This window comes from Monodelphis domestica, chromosome 2 (genome assembly GCF_027887165.1).
Source record: "Monodelphis domestica isolate mMonDom1 chromosome 2, mMonDom1.pri, whole genome shotgun sequence".
Classification (NCBI taxonomy): domain Eukaryota; kingdom Metazoa; phylum Chordata; class Mammalia; order Didelphimorphia; family Didelphidae; genus Monodelphis; species Monodelphis domestica.
In genome coordinates, this window is record NC_077228.1 from 450,535,351 (window position 1) to 450,559,935 (window position 24,585).

The 24,585-nt window shown below is 34.6% G+C and overlaps 1 protein-coding gene across 4 annotated transcripts in view; it reads right to left on the bottom strand.

Moving 5' to 3' along the window:
- Positions 1 to 24,585, bottom strand: part of RPS6KA2 (ribosomal protein S6 kinase A2) — a 563,997-nt gene that overhangs the window by 171,915 nt on the left and 367,497 nt on the right. For all 4 annotated transcript variants that reach the window (XM_001371705.4, XM_007484888.3, XM_007484886.3 and 1 more), the window contains one exon: positions 3,283 to 3,399. In XM_001371705.4, the coding sequence (XP_001371742.1) occupies positions 3,283 to 3,399 (117 nt within the window). The remainder of the gene's footprint in view (positions 1 to 3,282; positions 3,400 to 24,585) is intronic.

A 24,585-nucleotide genomic window follows, 5' to 3' on the forward strand; every position in this document is an offset into this window, starting at 1 on the left:
CCTCTGATATCATGTTCAGTTATTGTGTTGATTAGGGTTTTTTAATCTTTCATATTTCATTTTTTACAATGTTATGGTTATTACTATTTAAAAACCCCAACATAGTAATTGATTTTAAGAGTGAAACTGCATGTTATGCTTTGGGATAGGTAGGAGGAAAATGGGAGTATCTTTTCCTCTCCCCTCATTCTTGCTATTGCAGCTATCTAAGCAGCAATGGTTTCAAGGGCAATTTTATTCAGGAGAGTGGAAATTATTCTCCAGTGACTTAGGCCTATATTTACTCTTTGTACAGAAAGCATCTCCGCAACCTCTTCTTACATCAGATACTAAATAGGACTCAACCTTGAGATAAAGGCAACATCTCTAAAAGTACATGGATCATTCAGCCACTAGGCTAATAGAACCAAACATTTTATCGTCCTCATCCATAAGATATTTTATAGACATTTTGGCCAGTGTGTGCTGATTGCTCAATTGATAAGATGTTTCTAGCATATTGAATGGATTGAGTTCAATTTGCTTTCAACCACCATGCCAAGGGAGAAACCTTTGAAAGGTGTGTTAGGACAGATATTTGCAAGGCAAAGTACAAGTGCTTACTCATCCCAGCATCTCTGTATTGTTTCATTTATGGTTCTCAGAAAAAATCATTTTTCCTTTCTTCTAGGACATCATTTGCAAATGGCAGAATAAACTGCAATCAGTTTGTGGTATTGCTTCAACCATGGAAAGCCCCCTATTCTCTTAGAAGGAGCTGTCTGTCTTAATGGAAGGTCATTTTGGAAGGCTATTTTCATATCCTTATTCCACAAATATAGCTCTACACAAATAAATATTCTACTCTGCACCAGAATATAAAAAAAGACTCCTCCCTCGCCCTGTAACCTCACTGGAGTGTTATTCCTGGAACTTCCATTTTGAGGAAAAAGCCCAGCCCAGCCCAGCCATTCTTCATTCACCAGACTTTTCCTGCATGTATCCATAAGTATACTTTTGACCTCCTTTTCATCCTTTTAAAAAAATATTTTGTCTTCCCCTATTAAGTTCCCTTCAGGTAAGGAATGCCTTTCTTTTTCGCTTGTATTTGTATCCTCAGTGAAACATTGTAAGTGCTTAATAAATGTTTGCTGTTATTGTGGGGAAAGAAAAATAGATGACACTGAGGAAATGTGTTAGAAAATATAACCATGTTGCTCAAAAGATATTAGACACAGTATTAACATAACCCTGGTCCTGCAATTCAAACAACAGGGGCCAATACTGGTTTTGTCACATCAAAGTTCTCTGAAGAAAGGCACATGTTTAAGAACAACAGCTCTGCAAAGTCAGCAACCTTATTATACTTGAGTTAGTTAGCCCTAAGGTACATAGTTTATTTAAGGTCCATATGTTCCGGAAATCCATGTGTTGCCAGCTGTCAGTCTGACAGAAGGCTACAAAGGATAGATACTCAAAATATACCCAGAGCACCATGACACATGAATAGGTCACTGGGGACGTTTTAGATGTCCCATGGTCCCACCTGTCACCATAATTGAAAAGCATTTACTGAGAGCCTACGGAGTATGGACATGGCACTCTTCTAGACACCTGTTTTTTTTCTCAGTTCCTGACAGGAAATAACCTTCACAGCTGCAGAGTACAAGGATGCCTGAACTCTACAATGCTGCCACTTATATAACTAAAGACAGTAAACACTTGAGGCCACACTGGCTCTCCCAAGGAAACTGGTTCAGTTCACACATATGTATTACTAACAAGCCAAAATCGTGTGAGCAAGCACCAGAGAACAGAAACCTAGCATCTGTTTACCCTATGTCAATACCAAGCTGAAATAAAGAAAAAGATTTGCTTTTAAACTATCTATCTAGATATTAATAATTAGAAATAGGAGTAGTCCTATTCTAAACTCCAAAGGATTCCTTAGGCTATAATTTTAGGAAAATAATTTCTCTGTCAAAAACAATGTCTCAATCATGATAAAAAAATTCTCTGTTGTATTCTGGAGAATGGTTGATGCACAACTGAAGAATATAGTATTACTGACTTCAGAGAGTATGTTAGCTCATATGGTTCCAATATTTAAATCTTATCATCAAATGCCACTTTTTTAGATTTGGTAACTTTAGATCTATGTTAGAAAAGTTTTTCATTGAGTCCATCTTAAGTAAATGGCTAAAGAATCTCCCCCTCCCCATGAAAATTATCTTCTTACTTAATTTTTTCTTGTCTTTTTTTAATGATAGAAATATCTGTACAAATACCCTCTTCCCTCCCTAGTTATTAACTAGGTCAATTGGCATTGTATAAATAATCTATTCACCCTAATAGGTACTCTTGGTAAATAGCTTCAGGACCTTGGTAAATCACAAACTTTTCTTTGGAATCTATATGGTTATTATAGTGGACCAAAGAAAATGCTATGGCATTTGTGCTACCCAAGTGGTCTATATGGGGAAGCTTTATAGGAGGAGATAGTATCCATACATTCAGGCAGGAGTTATTTCAAGTCTAAATTGCTAAGAAATTAATTCCTACCAATTGGAGCTATACACATTTGGAATGGGTTGTCTCTGGGAATGATGGATGCCTTCTTGCTAGAAGTCTTCCAGCAATGAATTATTAGATGATCATTTATGTATGTTTTACTTAGGACTCTTTTTCAGGTATGTATTGGACTGAATAGCCACTAATGTTTATTTTATAGGAAACACCCCATGAAGGAAAATGATAACCTTGATTCCTCTATGTTTTTACAACTCTGAAAACATTGGGGAATTGAAACTTTTGGCCAGAAGTAAGGAAGAAGAGAAAAAAAGTCTCTCCAAAACATAGTAGATGTCTATCAAAGGTATCTCATCAGCCCAGGCTATGAATAAGAGAAATTATGAGTTTTTTAGGAAGAAAAATGGTCTTGAGCAAAGTGGTGATTTTGAGAATTCCTCCTTATTTTTTATTGGCTTGACCTGAATTTTAAAATCCTAACCAATACTGAAATGAACTATGTATTTCATGGAATAAGATTCTTTTTCAAAAGTTTCCCTCCTCTTAGTTAAAGGAACATAATAAGGAATTATTTTTCAGAATTATAAATCCCAAGTAAAAAACTAAAACAAAAAGTAACCATCACTTTATATATAGACTCCCAATACTGCCAATTTAATATGTGTTTACTAATAGTAGTAACAATAAGAACGATATAATATTTTCCTTATGTCCTTGTGGAACTCTGGAAATTTTATAGAAAATCTCTGCAAATATAAGATTTCTTTAACTCACCTTTCCATAGGAACCTTGCCCTAAAACTTTCAAGAGCTCAAATTGGGAAGGGTCTGCCTTTTCAAATCCTTCTTTTACATGGTGACTGATGTCGATTTCCTTCACAATGCCTTCTTCCTGCAAGAGGGAGAGAACATATACTATAAATAAAATTGTTTTTTATTGTCATTTTAATGCAACATATTAAATTCAAGAGGAAGCAAGGAAATCCAGAATTTTCCCCTTTTTTTAACAAAAAGAATTTGCTGGCAGGAAAATATGATCTTAACCTTAAAAAAAGAAGCAAATGACTACTGATACGAATTGATCACTGTAGTTTTTATCAGACACCTTGTCTCTTAAGTTTCTCATTTGTACCTATTTATGCCCTTTCACATTCCTTATTGCATTTTTTTCACATTAAATCCCCCAACATCTTCTAGAACCTTCCCCTTTTTCACTTTGGAAAGTGCCATCATCCATGTTCTGCTCAATGAGAAAAATACCCAACTTTCAGACATTCCATCTTAAAACTCATTCCTTTATTTAACTAAAAACCTATTATTTATTGAGCATCTTTTGTGTGACCAACATCCAGTGATAGGCTTTGAAAAATATCAGGCTGAAGTCTTATGCTAAATTTTATTCATTTTACTATGACAAGAAATCCTTTAAAAGAGTAACAAGAATAGCAACACTCTTAAGTGACACTTAAAACCTTTTGAAATCACCAATTCTCATTTTTACTTACTACTTTGTTCTTTTTAAAAGAAAATACTGTACATACATATACACACATGTATCTTTGTGGTCAATTTGTCTATCCTATCTTTCTATAGCAGAATGAACCCTAGATCTGTATGGAGACCCCCCCACTCCAGGCCCTTTTCTTTTTCAAAGTAACAGTGGTAAAATAAAGAGGGGCCGAGGTTACTAAAAACCACCTAGTTTTTAAAATTTTTCTATAAGCATTCATTTAACTTTTAATTCTTTAAAAATGATCATTGCTAAATAAGCAATGAAGATACAAACTATTGAAGGACTGAGTCACACCAATACCAACATTCTTATAAAAAAATTAAACAGAAAAAATAACAAAATTGGAGCTAAATGAGAGGATGATGGTTCACAGGTTCTACTTTGAAAAGAGTTGGTATAATTGGTTCCACTGTGCTCTCAATTGCAATAAAGCACACATTCATGAGCCACTTGGTCAGCTCAGCTCACACAGTAGTATTCCTAAAAAATACAAGTAAAAAGACTGCCAAGATAATTGTAGCTTACATACTAACATCTATCACAGAGACTGAAATGAGAAACTATGAAGAATCTGATATTCTCCAAATCAAATAAACATAGTTCTTGATATTCTTTATCTTTAATTTTAACACAGTGCCTTATGTATAGTAAATGCTTAATAATACTTGTTTCTTTCCTGATTTCCTTTAATGGTAAGGTGGGAAGAGAGGAGAATGGCAAAAAATGATATGTTGGACATTTTTATTTAGGAATAAAAATGAAAGGGTCCAAAGGTTTGTAGATTAACCATAACAAAGACATATTACATATCCTACATGCTATAAATGTTTTTCAAAAAGAATATTTTCCAGAATTTCCAAAGAATCAAAATTATACGTGACCAAAGAGCAATGGGTAGATCCACAGTAAGCCTTAATTATATTGCAACATATTGTTATTGTTCAGTCATTTCAGGCATGTCTCCAACTTTTCATGACCCCATTTGGAGTTTTCTTAGCAAAGTTACTGGAGTGGTTTGTCATATCATTTTCTAGCTCATTTTGTAGGAGAAGAAATAGAGGCAAATGGGGTAAGTGACTTGCCCAGGGTCACATGGCTACTGTCTGAGGTAAGATTTGAATTCAAGTTTTCCTGACTCCAGACCCTGTGCTCTATCCTAGGTTCCTAATTGTCCTGCAACTTACTACCATTGATAAATTATACATAAGGAATAATGTAAAACATCAAGGAAATGGGTGGTTAGAAAAAAAAGAGTTGATCCAGCCAAGAAGTAAAAGGGATAATGAATGACTAACTTTGGTTATTATTCACACATTGCTATCCACAAAATATAAAGAGATCTAGAAGAAGACTCCAGAATGTTGGGCAGATCCTCTATGGAGAATTTATGGCAGGGTATAGCCAAAAGAAGAAAGTATATGTGAGTTACAAGTGACATTAATCAGTAGAAGTACCTACATTGAGAAGTCAAAGAGACCCAGACTCTGAGAATTATAAGCGGCTTCGAAGAACTACAAAGTCATAAGTGTTAATTATGTAGCCAACCTACAATACTCCCAAATAAACCCCTTCTACACTCCAGTGAAATTATGAAATATTTAACAAAAAATATATTAAAATACAACAGAATAAAAATAATGTTAGTGTGTGATTTTCTAGGTCAATATGTGGCCCAGAGGTTTCCTTATGTAAGGTGTAGTGGTATTTGAGTTTGATACCAGAGATCTAGTCTACCTAAACAAAAAACCTTTGTAGCAGCAATTGACTTTAGTCTTTTTCTCAAGAATTTTCAAAGGGCATCACTTACGTTATTTCATTTGATGCTTTATACAACATTCCTACCAAGTGGTCAAACAGTTTCTACTTGAATATAGCTAGTGAATCAAAGAAAGCCCATTATGGGTTTGAACAACTCTCATGTTAGGAAGAGCTTTCTTTATATTGAAACTAAAGCTGCTTCTCTGCAATGTCTACCAAAGGCTTCGTCTATCTTTCTGGGGTCAAGAAAAAAGTCTATGCTTACTTTACCAAGAAAGTTTTCTTCAAGTGTCTGAAGACAACTACTATGTCTCCTTTTAATCTCTACTTCTCCAAGGCTATACATCCTTTTTTTCCTTTAACCAATTCCCTTGTGAAATTGTTTCAGGTTTTTACACTATGTTCCTTTTGACATACTCATATTTGTTTACTGTTTTTCTAAAATATAGGATCTAGAACTGCTCATAATACTCCAGAAGTGCTGCTAACAGAGTAGAATACAGTCGGGTCATTACTTCCCTAGTTCCGAATACTTTTTTTATTTCAGCAAAGTATATTAACTCTCCCAAATGGGGAATAAGGCAGGTAGGCAGGGAAAAACAGTGTGGTCACAAAGGAAACTTAACCAAAAAAGTCTCCAGTTTCTTTAGAAGAGAATTCTTATAGGCTGAGGAACTTTGCTTCCCTAACTTAAAAAAGCTTACACTATTGCTAAAGAAAAAATGTCAATATCACGTTGGAGAGAATCCTCAATGTAGTAACATCTGTTAATTCATTTTTCCTTTCCACTTATCATTGCTTTTTTAAATACTGGAAGAAAATCTCTTCTATTTAAAACAACAAAAATAATAACTCTGCCATATCATACCATTGACTCATAATGAGTTGATAGCTAACTAAAACTCTCAGATCTTTTTCACAGTTACTATAGTCTAGTCATACTTGTTCATCCTATAAATTAACAGTAGATTTCTTGAAAAGCAGGTTTACGACTTAATAATTGTCCTTATTATTTGTATTTTATTTGATTAGGGATAATGTTGTTGCCTGTTGAGGGTTTTTCTCTTTATTTTTCTTTATTAATAGAATTTATTCCTAAGTATCTCTACATCTCTCTTCCTTCTCCACACCACTGAAGGTATCACTTGACTATACATATGTAGATATAGATATTTAAAAATTCTTTCATGTTTCTATTTATTATTCTTTCTCTAGAGGTAGATATTCACAAGTTATTCTTTAAATATTAATTCTGTAGCTCTATATAATGTTCTCTTGGTTGTACTCCTTTTACTATTAATTACTTAATGTAGGTCTTTCCAGATTTTAAAAAGTGAACCTTCTCATCATTTTTTATGGTGCAATGTCACAATCATATATCACAGTTTGTTCAACCATTCCCCAAATGGACATCCCTTGTTTTCCAGTTCTTTGCCACCACAAAGAGAACTGCTATAAATATTTTGGAACATATAGGTTCTTTCCCTTTTTCCCTGATTTCTGTAGGTAACAATAGTATTGTTGGGTCTAAGGGTAAACATAATTTTAGAACTCTCTGGGCATAATTCCCTGTTGAGGGTTTAAAAAAATTATCCTGATTGTTATTCAAGAAGTACAAATATAATTCTTGGAGTTGTTCAAGGCAAATTCCAATAATATACAATTTTCTGATATGGGGCTATCCTCTACAAACAGTCACATAGCTACATATAAGAAGCCCCAGAAAAGATTCAAAAATAGTTTTTTTTTTATACCAATGAAATCCAGGGGTAATTTTGATTGAATTTATGACTAATTTGTAGTGAAATTGTAGGCGGTGGAAGCAGTTTTTTCCTAAAATTTCTCTTTTTTCCTAGGAAAAGTGCCAAAAAACAATTTTATGAATATTTTCCCTCAACCAGCTGTGGCTGATTGTGGGGGAAAATGGTATTTCAAAAAAGATTAAGAAGTTTTGCTAAAGAAGCATTATGAAGAAGGGTATTTGATTTGTAGAAAGTGTTTACATTTGTAAATAACATTTTTGTGATAAAATAAGACAGGTTACATAAAAGACAACTTGCAGAATCATTCACTAATTTCAGCTAAGTAGCTTGATTGAAATCAGCTGAAAGCCTTGACATCATTACCACAGACATATTGGAGTAACAGACACAAACCAGTTTGAATCAGTGAATGAAGCAAAGCCCAGAATACAGTAAAATTTGATGAGCAAGTTCTAAATTCTGGTAAGAGCTAAGTCAAAAAGGGTCACTCTAAGCAAAAGCCCAATGGAGAAGCTTACGTTTAAATCCATGAGGGTATCAAAGAAGTGATAGCAAAACAGAATAATAACATCCTAATTGTCTCCCTGATCTCATTTCTTTTCTCTCCAGTCCATCTTCCACACAATTGTCAAACTGATCTTCCTAAAGCATCCCACTCAAGAAACTTCTGTGGGTCCCGATTTCCTATAGATGAAATACAAATTCCTCTGTTTGCTATTTAGAGTACATGACAATGACTTCCATCTACCTTTCTAGACATACTTCATATTATGCCATCCCACATACAGTGTTCCAACCAGACTTCTATTTGTTATTCTCCAAAACTGTTGCTTTCCCTACTCATTTTCTTTTCTTGGAATCCATAGCTCTAACCAAAGTTTAGTCCAAGTATCACCTCCTCTGGGAGACTTTGAGTGATTCCCTTCCTCTGTAGTTAATTTTCCTCTACCACCAGTCACTTGGTTTTGCCTTCAGTAGGATATGTGCTCCTTCAGGTTGGGGATTGCTTCCTTTTTTGCCCATATTTCTACAGTGCCTACAAGTGCTAGTCACATAGGAGTCTTCTAAAAAAGTGCTTATTTAATTAATCTTATGGTGCACCATGTAGCTTATAGCAAGGAAGGGAATATAATTTTCTTTTCAGTTCCAAAAGTCACAAGTTAGATTTTCATTCTTCAAAGTATAAGACAGAATCATAAAACCACCATGATTATGGAACTTGAGATATTTATATTTGGAAGAGATGAAAATGATTAGATAGGAATTTTTTATTTTGTTTTTTACTTTTTAATGAAAATTAAAAATTACATATTTAAAGGTTAAGAAATAATTGTAAAGACAATTGATTAATGGATAAAAGAAATCATTACTTATCATATACGTACACAAAGTATGTATTTTACCAGGCTTATGAAGGAACAATAGATTTCTATATTATAAGGCTCTTTTCTCTTCCTGCTTCCAGAATTTCCTGGAACATTTCTTACCTATAGAGGTGATTTGTTTCTGACAGTCAGTCTTAGGCTCCAGTTGAAAGAGAGGTAGTCAGACAGGGACCAACAAGGTTTTGTGTATACTATCTGTAGTGTGTCTGATAAAGGAAACTTGACTAACTCAGTCTCCAAGTTATCAAGAAGCAGTGGATGATACCTAAGGAACCTTGCTTTCCTACTTGAAAGCTTTATTCCAGTGCTAAAGCTAAAAAAAATTCAGCATCATTATCAGATGAATCTTTATTTTAACAAATTATGATATATCATTTTTCCCCTTTCTACTCATCCTTGCTTCTTCTATATTGAAAGAAAGATGCTCTGCTATTAAAAAACCCCCAATACTAAAATGCCCTACTTATGCTAATATATACTTCAATAAATCCATTAACATTCCCTAGTGAGTATTTTACTGGTTATAAATCATTCAGTATCAAAAGTTTCTCCCCTAAAACAACTTTAAGGATGCAGTTGTACAAAAAATTGAATTGTTCACAAAAATGATAATTCAAATTTTTTCATGTATTGTTGAAAATATCCTAGTAAGATGAATTCATTATGTCTCACATTTATGAGACTCCACATCAGGTGGAACTGAATTAATTTTTAGTAGTAATATTGATAAGCAGGGGTAGAGGGAAAAGAAGAACTGAAGGTCCCTTTTAAGGGGAACTCAATATTAAGATCCTTTCAAACTCTGAAATGTCATGATTGCATGATTTGTCAATAATCATAGAATGACTCAGAGAAAGATAAGTTAGCTGGGGATGCATCTAGATCAAACTGTACATACCAGAAGATGTGATTTCAAATATGGCCCCAGATACTTAAGAGCTATGTAATACTCAGCAAGTCACTCAAATGTAAAACAATCTTAGGTTGCTATGAGGATCAAAGGAGATGATATTTGTAAAGTGTTTAGCACAGTGCTTAATAATAGCTAATATTATATAGTGATGATTATGTGCCAAATATTATATGAAGAGATTTATAATTATAATCTCTTTTGATCTACTCAAAAGCCTTGAGAGGTAGGTACTATTATTATTGCCATTTTACAGATGAGGTGACTGAGGAAAATAGGTGTTAAATGACTTGATCAGGGTCACACAGCTAACAAGTGTTTAAGTCTGGATTTGAATCCAGGTCTTCCTGACTCTAGGTCCAATACTCTCTCCACTGTACCACCTAGTTTCCCCTTCATGTTCTTCCTTCCTTCCTTCCTTCCTTCCTTCCTTCCTTCCTTCCTTCCTTCCTTCCTTCCTTCCTTCCTTCCTTCCTTCCTTCCTTCCTTCCTTCCTTCCTTCCTTCCTTCCTTCCTTCCTTCCTTCCTTCCTTTTCTCTTTCTTTCTCTTTCCTCCTTTCTTTCTCTCTTTCTTTCCTTCCTTCCTTCCTTTTTCCCAACAGTTCATATTCTAAGCCTGATGCATATTCCTGCCTTCAAAGCATTCCAAGGTAGAAGATTCTCTCCTTATGAACAGCCAATGTATGTCTTGCTCTTCTTGAGGGACAGGGCTGAGTTGGTGAGAATAGGAAAGTGCCATTCATTTTCAGCCTTTTCAAGCTTTGCTGCTTTGAGTGCTTCTGGTTTCTAGCTTCAAGAAGGAAGATGGAAGAGCACAACTCCATTTCGGGTTGAAGAAAAAGACTTTGGCAAAACATCAGAGGGGCTGGAAATTTCTTTCATATACCTGTCTTCAGCTTGCTACACTAGAAACTGAGGAATTTCTCCTTGGGTAAGATCAAGGACACTTTCTTTTGTTGAGCCGAGTTATCTTGCTCCCAATGATAATGAGATAACTCTGTATTTTTGGTATATTGATTTTACTTTCTTATGTATGTTTTCTTTGACTTCTGTTTTGCTATCAGTTTGGATAAATGGATTTTCTTCATTATTTGCTATGTGTATTCATTGTAGAACAATTTTATGATGGGAAAGGAGTCAAACCTTGGATATAAAGCTTGGGGACCTCTTTCCTCAAATAATGACAAAGAAATCAGAAATGAGATTGAACCCAATCATATCACCTAGAAAAGTAATATTTGAGGGAGCAGATAGATAAAATTCTAAACTGGAACCCTCTCTCTCTCTTTCTCTGTCTGGCTCCAACCTCCTGCTTCCTCTCCTGGAAATAAAGATAATCTCTCTTGGAGGAGGGTATGGGGAGAAGAGGCTAGAGATGCCTATCCTACCTCCCTTCAACACACACAATAATACTCCCATGTTGCAGATGTGAGGAGTAGCCCTACTAGCACAGGGGCTCCTTATTAATACAAAAATATATCAAAATTTCACTGCTAATATAATTTCCTAAAATATTATAAAATTTGTTATTCTCTTGGCAGAGAAGAATACTATTAATTCCTTTTTATAACAAACATTTCATTTCAAAGAGTTTTAGTTAGCAATACAACAAAAAAAACTCTAATGGGTTCCATTCAAAGTGTAAAGTTCACTATAATGGTTTCATTTCATTTCAGCTCAAGTCAGCTCTTCTTGGTTGCACAGTGATTCTTTGGAAGTAATCCTCTCCAGGACCAGTGAAAGAAGACTGACTTGTGAATCAGAACTTTAGTCTTGATTTGGCTAAATCAGGATTTAAAATCATGTCTGCCATAGACTTTGTCAGCCTTGGAAAAGTCACTTATATTCCCTAGACCTCAGTTTCCTTGTCTATAAAATAAAAGGACTAGATTAGATGGCCTTGGAGGTCCTTTTTACATTTATGTCTATAAGCCTATATCTAAAAAAAACTTATATTTACCCAAACCCCAAATCTTTCCCCCATTTTTCCTGTTTTTGTCATGAGTGCCACCATCCAACTAGTTGCCCAGAATCACAGTCTTAGGTATCCATTTTCGCTCGACCCAAATCTTGTCTGCTTTTACATCATCACTTAATATCTGTCTTGTATTCATTCCCTTGACCACTCCCTAATTCTTGCCTTCATCACTTTTTGCTTGAATTATTACAGTTTCCCAAGTATTCTCTTTGTTTCCAGTCTTTCTCTTTCCAAACCCTACTTCCCAGTAGTTGAAATGATATTTCTAAAGGAAATGAATGAACACATCACTCCCTAACTCAAGAAGCTCCATTGACTTCCTATCATTAACAGTTAACTTGAGTGGTAACATCCCCATTTTACTGTCGAAGAAACTGAGATTAAATGACTTATCCTCCATGGTTACATAGCTTCCTAGGATAAAATGCAAATTTCTATGTTTGAAGTTAAAAAGCCATTATGCACTAAATTCTAACTTTCATTATTGAGCCTTTGCACAGGTCATCCTCTCATGTCTGGAAAATATTTCTCCTTCATCTCTTCCTCTCATACTTCTTAGCTTCCTCTAAAACTCAGTTTTAATGCCATCTCTTATAGGAAGCCTTTTCTGATTTCCCTAGCTGGGAGTGGGATGTTAGAATTTATTGCTATGTGATTTTTCTGGGACAGGTCAATGAGGTAAGCATGTACCCCTATGCGCATATCCAGTCTGAATACTACTGAAGATTGTAGTGTCTCAAAGTTTTTTAATGTAAAAATATTATCACTGTACGAGTAAGCATAATATATTCAAAATAATTATTTGAACATTTACTTTTAAATTTCCTACTGATTTAGTCTAAATGCTTATGAAATATTGAATACCTCCAAGAGATTCCTTTACTAACATTTCAGTTGGTGCAATCAGAAAACCCTAGATAAAAAATTCCTGAGATTATTGGGTAAAAGATTTGGGGAGTAGCCTACTTTTTCATCTAATGAACTCAAGTTGTAGAATGAGTTTATTATCTTATTAAACCATTACAACATTCCATTTCATTGACAATATCATATTTTTGGTAATTTAATGCCCCCTTAAAGTTATAGAATATATATATATATATATATATGCACACAAACATATACATGCACACACACATGGAATATATACACATGTATGTATATATATATGCCTATCTCTATATGGTCATCTTTTCTTCCTCTACTACTTTTACTTTTGAGAAATGGAGAGGTAGAAATGCAGCAACTTCTTGCCTGATGCCTCTAATGAAAGAAAAGTAGATTCACAATGAGATCTTTGGAGCTGAACCAACTGGGAGACTACACACACACACACACACATACACACACACATACCCCACCACCACCATCAAAAACCCAAAACACGTCCTAGAGATTGCAGGAACCATCTCTTAGCACCAAATATTTATTGCTTGCAGTCTAGTGGCCCACATCAGTACTTGGATATCCAGAAAGATCATATCATAGGTAAAAGCCAGCTTTTCTCAAATAAATACTAGGACAAAACATCTGAAAATGTGCCTCCTATAGGATATTTGGAATTCAGCACTTTTGAGTTTTGGGGAAAGTCTTGGGTCCCAAAGGTTTTGACATCTTCCATCATTCCTGGGTTGCCCCTTATACATTTAGGGAAATTTCTGCTTCTGTTAGTGTGGGTGAATGTGAAATAAAATGAAAGGACCAGCTATACTTGTTGGGATCAATTTCTCAAGGATGGCATTTCTGAAAGCTTTGCCCTACCCATTGTCTCAAGGCTAATAGAAGCAAGGTTGTTTAATATTGCCGAATGATAGTAGCAATCAGATTGAACACACTGATACTTTATGGATTAGCCTGGAGAAGAAAACAGAAACAGCATACAAAATATGAGAGTTGGGGACAGAGGGGAAAAGATGAGAAATACAAAGGGTCAAGGAGAGGATTATTTGAATACAAAAGATGACAGTTTGGATGGGATATCAAGATAGCAATATTCTGAAATCTCATAAGTGTAATATGATATATTTGGGATGGGGGGGGAGTATCTATTCAGTTACTGAAGATGTCTGCCAGACCTGGCAGTTTTCAGTTCTTGAACCTTAAAAGCATTTGGTTGACATGGTATTCAGCTGAATATAGCAATAATGACTGTAGAAACTGAAACATAACATACATCTACCAGGCACACATTTTAACTCATTTTGAAACATTTTTTCTTCTAGGAAAATACCTCAGAAATGCAGTTAGCAGCAACTGAAGTGGTATTTTGTACTACTGTAGGACAAAGACAATAATTTTGGTTATAGTATTTTAGAAGGGGTTATCAAGGAAGATGTGGTCCTTTTTTGTTCCCTATACAGAAACTCTACTTTGGTCACCTCTTGGAAGTCCCTGTTAGATTCGAAATTTTCTGGTATTTAGAATTTTGTAACAAGCATATTGGTATGGTGAGGACAGCAAAAAATGGAGAGAAATAAGGAAGAAATGGAAAAACTGCATTAAAAGGGTGAAAAATATAAATGCTAATTTTCCCTCTCTCTCTTTTTGTCCATTCTTAAAGTCCTTCTCTATACACCTCAGCTCCTTCTTTTCCCTTTCTCTATTTAATTTTCCCCATTAAGACAAGATTGATCTCCCTATTAATTCCCAAACCTCTTTTATCCAATACATTTATTTTAGACTCTTTTCATCATCTCTCTTTCTTCTTTCCCTGCTGGTTCCCCTCTGATTCCTTTCCCTCCCATCATTCTGAAAGCTTCTTAGTCTCTGGGTATTTTTTTTTTTAACAAAGCAAGACCTATGCAAATTGGAATTCTAGAATTGTGGTTACACACTGTGACTGACAGATGGAACTACTTTCTGCAGGTGTCTACTTCACACATGGGAGAATTGCAAAGAACTGAGTGTTGGAACAGTGTAAGGAAGCAGAGACTCTCAGTCCCAAAGTGTTAAAAGCTAGCTATTTACTTGGAGAAGGCAGGGAGGGAAGAAAGGGGTTTTTAGAAATCCATTCAGTCCTGATTAATTCTCAGCATACTATAATCTGAAACATTAAGGTCATAATGAAAGACTCAATGAATTGGTTATCCTACTCTCATGCCTATAAATAAAGAGTTGGTTTCAGAAGTCCTCTGGACATATACTAGATATATAATCCTAAACAAATCACTTTACCTTTCATGATTCAAGGAAACTAAGTCACAGAGAAATTGACATTTGTTTGAGAGAATTTCCTCATCTGGAAACTCTTTTTTCAATGAAATCACAGGTTTGGTGTCTAGTTCTACAAAGTAGACACTTCAACAGGACAAATTTAGTCTCACTTTGTAGTCTTTTCTCTCTATGATCAGCTACATCCAGATTCTTTTGAACTTTTGGGAGAAAAGATTATTTAATGCAGAAGAACATTCTCAAAGGCTTTTTCAGAGGGCTTAGACACTGTAATGGAATATGGAATAGTTGAATTAGTGAAGCCCAAGACCTCAGTTCAATTTCCATTTGGGACAATTAAGATTCATTTTAGAAAATCTGTTCTAATATCACATGTTGCTTCCCATTGGTTAGAAGGCAGAGAAAGGGGCAAGAATGAATAATCATTTTAGTATAAATCCTTATTCATTGCTGTAAAAAAGAAAAAAAAGAGGATGCTCTATTGACCATGGGCCAGTAAGCATAGTTTTGCTATATAGATTTTGGTACACTAACATTCTAGTACGTCCCGAGTGACAAAACTTGGTTATCTTGAATATTAAGAACCATTTTCTTCTGTTTTTCTTTTACTAATTAGGAGAATAATTTGCTTTGGGTTTTTAAAATTAGGATAGTATTGAATTTAAGCTTGTACCAATATGTGAGGAAAACAATTAAATTCTTTAAAATTACTAGACATTGCAGGGTAAATCATATTGTCCTAGTAATTATAACACAATAAAATAAGATCTAGTTTTATTTACAGGTGAATTTAACTATGAAAAAAATTGAATACCAAGAATATTGAAAATGGAAGATTTTATATGAATATCATCTTCCCTGAAACTATTTATAATCAGTAGCTTTCCACTGTGATAGTATGATACTTTATAAAATTCAACGAGTACATACTTAAAACAACTAGACAAGGCTGTTGATATATGGGCTATTACAGATAAAATTAAATAAGGAAAATACTGATTAAATAGTATAACAAATATTAAATAGTAAGCCAATCTTTTTTGATTAATAACCAATTGTCAGATACTAGGCTTCTGTGAGACTTTTCATTTTCTTTACACTTACATTCTGTGTCAAGACTCTATAAAGGTAAAATTAGAAGAAGACATTTTTTCTTCACCAGTTCCAATGACCATTAGATGCAAGAGATTATTATTCTGGCCTAAAGCATTCAGAAAGCATCCACGAGTAGGGAAAATAATAGCAAGACATTCATTTCTATGTTATCTAACTAGTCAGCTACAATTCCATCTTCCAAATACTTTATATCCTATTTAAAGTTGTAGTGTAGCATCAATTGTCCTATAATGGAGTCAGAGGACTTTGTTAGAATGTTGGCTCTATTGTTTACTACCCATCAAACCTTGAGTAATTCATACTTTTTTGGGCCTCAGTTTCCCCATATGTAAAATGAGGGGTCTTAATCAGATGATATTCAAGACCTGTACTATACAACTAAGACTGTAAGATGCTCACCATTGTTATATATTAGTTTTCAATGATATGTTACTCAAAAAACTATTCGAGGATCACTTGCAAGGGAGACACCAGAGATAAGTGTAAAGAAATGAATTGAAAGAGAAAAAAATCATTGAATAAATGCAATTCTTTGATGATCAAATGGACAAATGGCAAAAGGACCAGTTGAGAATGGCAAGGAGAAATAAACGCAAAATTATTTTTTTCTTCTATTTTCATTAATATAAGTATTGCCAATTTATTTTTTTAAATATTAGGTCATATATGTTGGAACAAATGATGGTCAAAGCATAGGGAGTTCAATAGCTGTTAAAACTGATGCCAAAAAAAGACTTAATTCCATTCATGATAAAATTCTGAAATCAATCCAGGATGAAATAATTAAACTACTTTCAGAAATATGTAAACAATAATTACTTATGTATTCAGAAGAAGGAACTCATAGATAAATTTCTGAGAGCAGATTAGTGAGTTTTACTTCCATTCTTGGCAAATTAGTAAAAGTAAAATAGAATAAATATATAATATAAGAATATGATACAAATATTAAAATAAAATAAGACTTTTAGACAAACATAAGTGATTTGGGAAAAGGAAAAGTGGTTCAAAGAAAAATATTGCCTGATTAGTTTACTAGAATTCTGTATGAGTCCAGATATGTAGACATAGAGAAATTGAGGATTTCATGTGTTCAAAAATTTTTTTAAGTCTGTGATTGGTTTTCACAACAAATATCACAAAAACATAAATTCACCAAAATGTCAATTAGCTTGAGAAGAGAGAAGGCTTTGTCATGAATGTCAACTTGTTTAATGATAGGATAAGAAAAAGCCTTGAAAACTAAACAGAAGACACTATTTTACCATCATCTACAACTAGAATATTTCATGTCATTTACGGAGATGAATTATCAAAGCTAAAATTATCAAGACGATTGATGGGTTGCTATATAGATCAGATTTAAAAAATAGGAATCTATCTTATAGAATAAATAGCAAATGTCTTGAAAAAATACATAAACATAGGCTTGTTCAGCCAATCCTAAAATGCTAGAACTAGGAAGCACAACTGAGCTTGGAAGAGGAGTGTGGTTCAAGATAAAAAGGCAACTGGTTTTGATAGTAAAGATATATGATTTCTACCAAAGTCTTCAGAGCTATAATTCATGTCAAGGAGCACTTAACATGCAATCAAATCAAGCGTGGTTGAAGAACCCTTGAGACTGACCTATGGGCAAACCTCTGGGAAACCACCTTGTGATGGGGAGACAGAAATTCTGGTATAGAATGAGGCTGCTGCCCTTGAAAGGACCTCTCCTACCCTGCAGTCATGGTGGCGAGGAAAGAGAGCAAGCATGCTAGTTATCTTCCTAGTTAACTAATTATTCTTTTTAACTCACTGCAATTCTTCTGAAGGGATAAAAGTGCTATCAAAATGAAAATCAACCAATTGTAAATGGGTTCAATCTTTTAAAACCAACATTTAAAAACTCATTCTACTTAAATTTCTGTGCTTTAGGTAAAACCCCTGTTCAAGTTACCCTACTCAAGGCTCTAAATATATTATTTAATATTTTACCATACTGTGGGGATGACTGTGCCATCAAAGTGAAAGCTCCAGCAGATCCCATCAACTTAGAAAAGCTTTGAATATGGACCCAGTGACAAATGATTTATCTGTTATTTGAAAATTAGCCTCAGTTCAAAAGGTTCTTTACCAAGCAGATAATGAGGTAAGGGTTTTCTTTAGCCACCACAACTCTCAAAGACTATCTATTCAATTCCAATGGATTACAATTTGCATTGGTAGACAAAGTCCTGATGTAATCACAGATACTGGAATTATTGCTGTATAAGTAAAAATAAATAAAATAATGAAAGTACCTTTGGAGGTGGTTTCAGTTGGAAATACAAATAGGCTCAAGAAGGATTTAAAATAAATAAAATATGAAATTATACCTGCATGACACCAATTAATAAATATAAGAGTTTGGGTGATCTGAAATGCATGCTAAAAATCTAAGTGTGCATTAGTGAGGATGTATCTATGCCCTTTAACCATGCATCATTATTAGAGAAGAATGCTGAGTAGATTACTGATCTGACCCAATTCAAGATTAATATTTTAAAATGAAGGTATTTTTCAATAAGTATGAGAAGGAAATTTTACTTTTTAAAAAAAGAGCAGGTATAAACTTATCCCTTCTAAATATACTCAGTGAAAAACATCAAAGTGATGTCTATAATATATGAAAATATGTTTAGTTTTCAACTCTCATGCTACTCTAATATCTAGCTATACTGAGCTGTAAGAATGTTCACTGAAAATTTACTGAGCTGTTTGAAAAGTGAATTAAATGGAATAATTAGCTGTAATGAAAAAAAAAAAGATAGAAGGCATGAAAAAAGTGTTCTGAGCATGATCCTGGCAAGGTTAGAATGAGGTTTCTATTTGTCGAAAAAGTAAGAAAGGAACTTCAATTTTTAAAGTATTAGGTTTTTTACTTTTGACATGCAAAAATCCATCTTGTAGATTAACACAGAATTTCTAATTAGGCTACAGATGGCAAACATAAAGATGTTCAGTGAGTGAGAACAACTGAAACTTTCCATCACATCATATTGCCAACAAGTTAATATCAGTGAAGGAATGCACATTTAAGTGAGAACTGTCAAGTAACTACAAAAAACCAATTAAAAATGAAATTGGGTCTCAAAATCTGCTTACTGTGAATACATTTAATGAGTTACATTATATAATACTTTTTAAAAGTATAAACACCCCATAATTGCAGAGTAATAGGTTTAAAAATTACCTTTTCTGCTAATAAACCAATGAGTTAGGTATGATTGTCACATCATTTTAAAAGGGGCAAACCCCAAAGATTATAGTTTTGGGGACAAAAATCCACTACTTGGCAAAAACTGCTTTGAAAATTGGAAAACAGTATGAGAGAGATTAGGTTTAGATCAACATCTCACACCTTACATCTGTGATGGTGAACTTATGACATGCATGTCAGAACTAATATGTGTAGCCATTTTCAATGACACTTGGCAGCATGTGAGCTCATTGTGCCTCTGGGTTTGGGAGCTGCCCAGGGAGCCATGTACCCACAGTCCTGGCCATGGCCATGCCCCAGTCAGGCCCAGGGGGGAGGGCTGCTTCATGCACTATCTGCGGCCAGGCAGCAAGCCACTAGTGGCTTGTGCCAGGAGGCAGAGGTGTGTGTGTGTGTGTGTAGATCCCCCAGGGGTGGGAAGGAGGAGTGCAGGGGCATGGAAGGAGCAAGCTTAGGCAGGCAGGCTAGCTGGCTGCAGCTGCTGCTCTAATAGCCCCCTTGGGCCAGCTGGCTGAGGAGGGGTGGGGGTGGGGACAAATGGAAGACTGGGTGGGTCTCTGGTTCATGGGCAACAGAAGAGTGCTTGGAACAGATTACCAGACACTTTTAGCACCCTGAAAAGTATAGCAATGGCTTTACTCACAAATTTTCTCTCTATGTACTTTTGTGAGACCTTATTCTCAGTATTAAATAATATCAAAACCAACAAAAGAAACAAATTGATAGATGAAGTTAGTAGCATTTGATTGGACTTGAAGTGTACAAAATACCAACCTTCAATTGAAGATTTAGTTAATGAAATTCAGCAACAAAAAAGTCACTAATAGGCACGTTAGTTAAAGAATTTCCCCTCCCCTTCACTTATCTGAATTCACAGCACCCCATACAAGTTAAATAACATCAAGACCAACAAAAGAAATGGTCCGACATATGAACAAAGAAGTCACTAAGCAGGTAAGTTAAATAGCTAGTTTTTGGTTTATTAAATACAATTATATATTCCAATTATACATTTTTGTTATTTAAACTATAAATATTGTGAAATTTTGTTTTTTTTTTTCTCAAAGTGACACATCACCCAAGTTACGCTCATTTCTTTTGGGTGAATTTTGACATACCAAACTCACCAAGATAAACTCAGAATGGATGAATGACTTGAATATAAAAAAGGAAACTATAAGTAAGTTAGATGAACACAGAATAGTATACTTGTCAGATCTTTGGGAAAAGAAAGATTTTAAAACCAAGCAAGAGTTAGAAAAAATTACAAAATGTAAAATAAATAATTTTGATTATATTATATTAAAAAGTTTTTGTATAAACAAAATCAATGAAATCAAAATTATAAGGCAAGCAACAAATTGGGAAAATCTTCATAAGAAAAAACTCTGACAAAGGTCTAATTACTCAATTTTATAAAGAACTAAATTAATTGTACAAAAAAGCAAGCCATTAGCCAATTGATAAATGGGCAAGGGACACGAATAGGCAATTTTCAGATAAAAAAATAAAAACTATTAATGAGCACATGAAAAAGTGTTCTAAATCTTTTATAAGCATAGAAATACAAATCAAAACAACTGAGGTACCACCTCACACATAGCATATTGGCTAACATGACAGCAAAGGAAAGTCATAAATGTTGGAGGGGATGTGGCAAGATTGGGACATTAATACATTGCTGGTGGAGTTGTGAATTTATTTAGCCATTATGGATAGCAATTTGGAACTATGCCTAAAGGGTGTTAAAGACTGCCTACCCTTTGATCCAGCCATAACACTTCTAGGTTTGTACCCTAAAGAGATCATAAGGAAAAATACTTGTACCAAAATATTCATAGCTGCGCTCTTTGTGATGGAAAAAAATTGGAAAATGAGGGGATGCCCTTAAATTGTGGGATGGCTGATGTGGTACATGTTGGTGATAGAATACTATTGTGCTCAAAGAAATAATGAATGGAATGGAATGGAATTCCATGTGAACTGAAACGACCTCCAGGAATTGATGCAGAGTGAAGGGAGCAGAACCAGGAGAACCTTGTACACAGAGAATGATACACTGTGGTACAATCGAATGTAATGGACTTCTCTACTAATAGCAGTACAATGATCAAGGACAATTCTGAGGGACTTATGAGAAAGAACATTATCTACATTCAGAGGAAGAACTGTGGGAATAGAAACATAGAAGAAAAACAACTGCTCAATCACAAGGGTCAATGGGGATATGATTGGGGATGTAGACTCTAAATGATCACCCTAGTGCAAATATCAATGGTATGGAAATGAGTCTTGATCAATGACACATGTAAAACCCAGAGGAATTGTGCATGGGCTATGGGAGGGGGTTTAGGAGAGGGCTGGGAAAGAACATGAATCTTGTAACTATGTAAAAATATTCTAAATTAATTAATAAAGTAAAAAAAGAAAATAAATTAATATAGCATGTTTTAAATAAATAAATAAAAGGGGCAGTTAGGTGGCTCAGTGGGGAGAGCCAGGGCAGAGGTGTGATCATGTGGGATTAGTAAAGGATAGCAAATATGTTACAAGAAAAGGGAATAGAAAATTGTCAAATCAGCATAGAGATGAAGTTGCTCCCATAGATGTGAACTAGTAGCAGTTCATAAGGGATTCAAATATGATAAAATTTTCCATGCTGGGAGTGCAAATAACATTGTGAAAAAAATCAATGTAGGTCAAACACTTAGAACTACAACTTATTAGTAGAGTATATGTGTGTTGATTTTTTTCTTTTTAGTAATAATTTCTTTTGATATTTTATGGCCATTGTTTTTGCAAATGTTTGTTGTTACCCTGCTAGACTCCCCAGTAGAATAATTAGCTTTAATTGATGGGTAGGTATTCAAACCAAAAGAAATGCAATAACCCCCCAAACTAATTTGAGTCTTTTGTGTCCTGCCCAAAGGGATGCATTTTGATTTTTTCCTGTTTGTGTGAGTATGTGTGTATTCACAAAAGAAGTCATACTTCTTGATGTTCCCATGACTGATCTCAAAACTCCAAACTCTAATATGGTTCCATGATTCTATGCATAACATAAAAAAAACCTTTCTAACAATTAGAATTCTCCTCAAACAGAATGAGCTGCCTTGTTTGTTATTGTCTTTCATTTTGATGAAGGTTTTTTAGGGAGCAAGTGAGGAAGCAGAACAACCATTTGCAATGAATGTACTTGTCTGGGTAGGGGCTAGGCAAATTGACCTCTGAGCTCCCTTTCAACTATATAAATCTTCAGTTTAACTCTCATTTAAAGCATTATATAAGCATTATCTATCTGAGCCCAGTACTTTGCCAAAGACCTTTCAAAGCAATGAATACAATCCCTATGAATTCCTTAGAATACACAAGAGTTTGCTTGTAACAAACATATATAATAAAGAGGAAATGCTTTCAGCTATTCTTTTTGCATGAGGACATTTTAATTAGGTGCATTTAAAATGTTTGTTTGTTAAGAGTTGGTTTTTAGAATGCTAATATTTGTTGATATTGCCGAGTACACTGAGTATTAATTTATTTGTGGCCATTTTTGGTCCAGTTCTTCTGACTCAGATCATCAATGAATAGGAACACTATTTCTCTCTGGATCATATATCTGCTATGGGTTAACCATCATATATTATCACTGAATTTCAGGTACAAGCAGGTTTCCTAGCAACAGACCAAAAATCACTTCACTGCAGGTCTTTAAGGAACTTGCTTATGAATTCTGCATTTCAAGGCATGAATACTTCACTCTAGCACAAATATGGCTTACTGGGAAACATCTGAAAACATCACAGAAGGTAGCTTGTTACACAATAAAATGACACTAAAGGTGAAAAGTTTTTGTGTCAGGGTGAACTTGTGTGCCATCATTCACAGGAATCTGGGATACTTAAGCTAATTATCAAATATCTTCTAGGCGAGTGTTAAGCTATAGAAGAGTGTATTATAGTCATTGTTTCAGTTGTGTGTGTGTGTGTGTGTGTGTGTGTGTGTGTGTGTTGGGGACTGGGGTAGATACTAAGGGGAAAGGATGGGGGAAAGCATCGGGTTCTTCTTTAAGTAGTTTTAAATTTTGTTCCTCACTTGTGTGGCTACAGACCTCTTCTTTCTCTTGCTTCCCAAGAATGACCAACTACTTAAAAATAGTAGGAAACATACAAAGGAATTTAAGATTCAAATCCTGGACATCCTTCTTTCTCTCTTTTCTCTCCATTAGTTACCTAAACTCCTTTCTTTGTTAATTATAAATAATCTGTGAATGGGTCAAAGCTCTGGATTGACAGGGACTGTTCTCTGTTCTGCTTATGGTAGTCATATTCAGCAACTCTGAAAACAGAAGTAACAATGAGTCAAGATTTGCTCAACAAACATTATCTTATCTTCCCAACAACCCTAGGAAGTAGGTGCTATTACTATCTGAATTTTACAGATAAGGAAACTGAGACTAACAGGGTTAAGAGACTTGCCCTGAGACACATAGATAGCAAATGGATGAAGCCAGACTTGAACCAGTGGGCTTCCTGATTCCAAGTCCAGCACTATATCTTCTAGTTATCCCTCATAAAGTTAATAAGATAACTTAAGTTACTATCCCCAGAAACCGCAAAGTTTGTGAATTCAGCAATTTTGTCTAATTATGATAACTTATTATCATCTTTCTACTTTTTAAATTCATGGTACTACTAAAAGTCACTATTTCCTTAAGTAACAGGAGAGCTATGATTCTACATTAAAAGATGAAGAAATGAAAATTTTTTTAGGGCAGCTAGGAGACACAGTAGATAGGGTACCAGCCTTGAGCCAGGAAGAGTCATCTCCCTGAGTTTAAATCTGGTCTTAGGTACTTACTAGCTGTGTGATCCTGAGCAAGTCATTTAACCCCATCTGACTTAAGTTCCCTTATGTATAAAATGAGCTTGAGATGAAAATGGCAAACCCCTCTAGTATCTTTGCCAACAAAACTCCAAGTGGTGTCACTAAGAGTCAAATGCAATTGAAAAACAACTAAACAACAAACCAGAATTTTTATAAGGGCTTTAGATACCTATATCTGGACACACAAATATCAAATACACATTTATGAATAGAATCAGCAAGTGCACTCTAGTCTTTTTAGAGCCTTCCAAATTTCCAATCTAATTTTATTAAGCCTTATTACAAAACTTAACTTTGCTCTTTTGGCTTCTGAAAATGAGCTACAACAAGAATTAGCCATTAATTAAGGGCTGCTG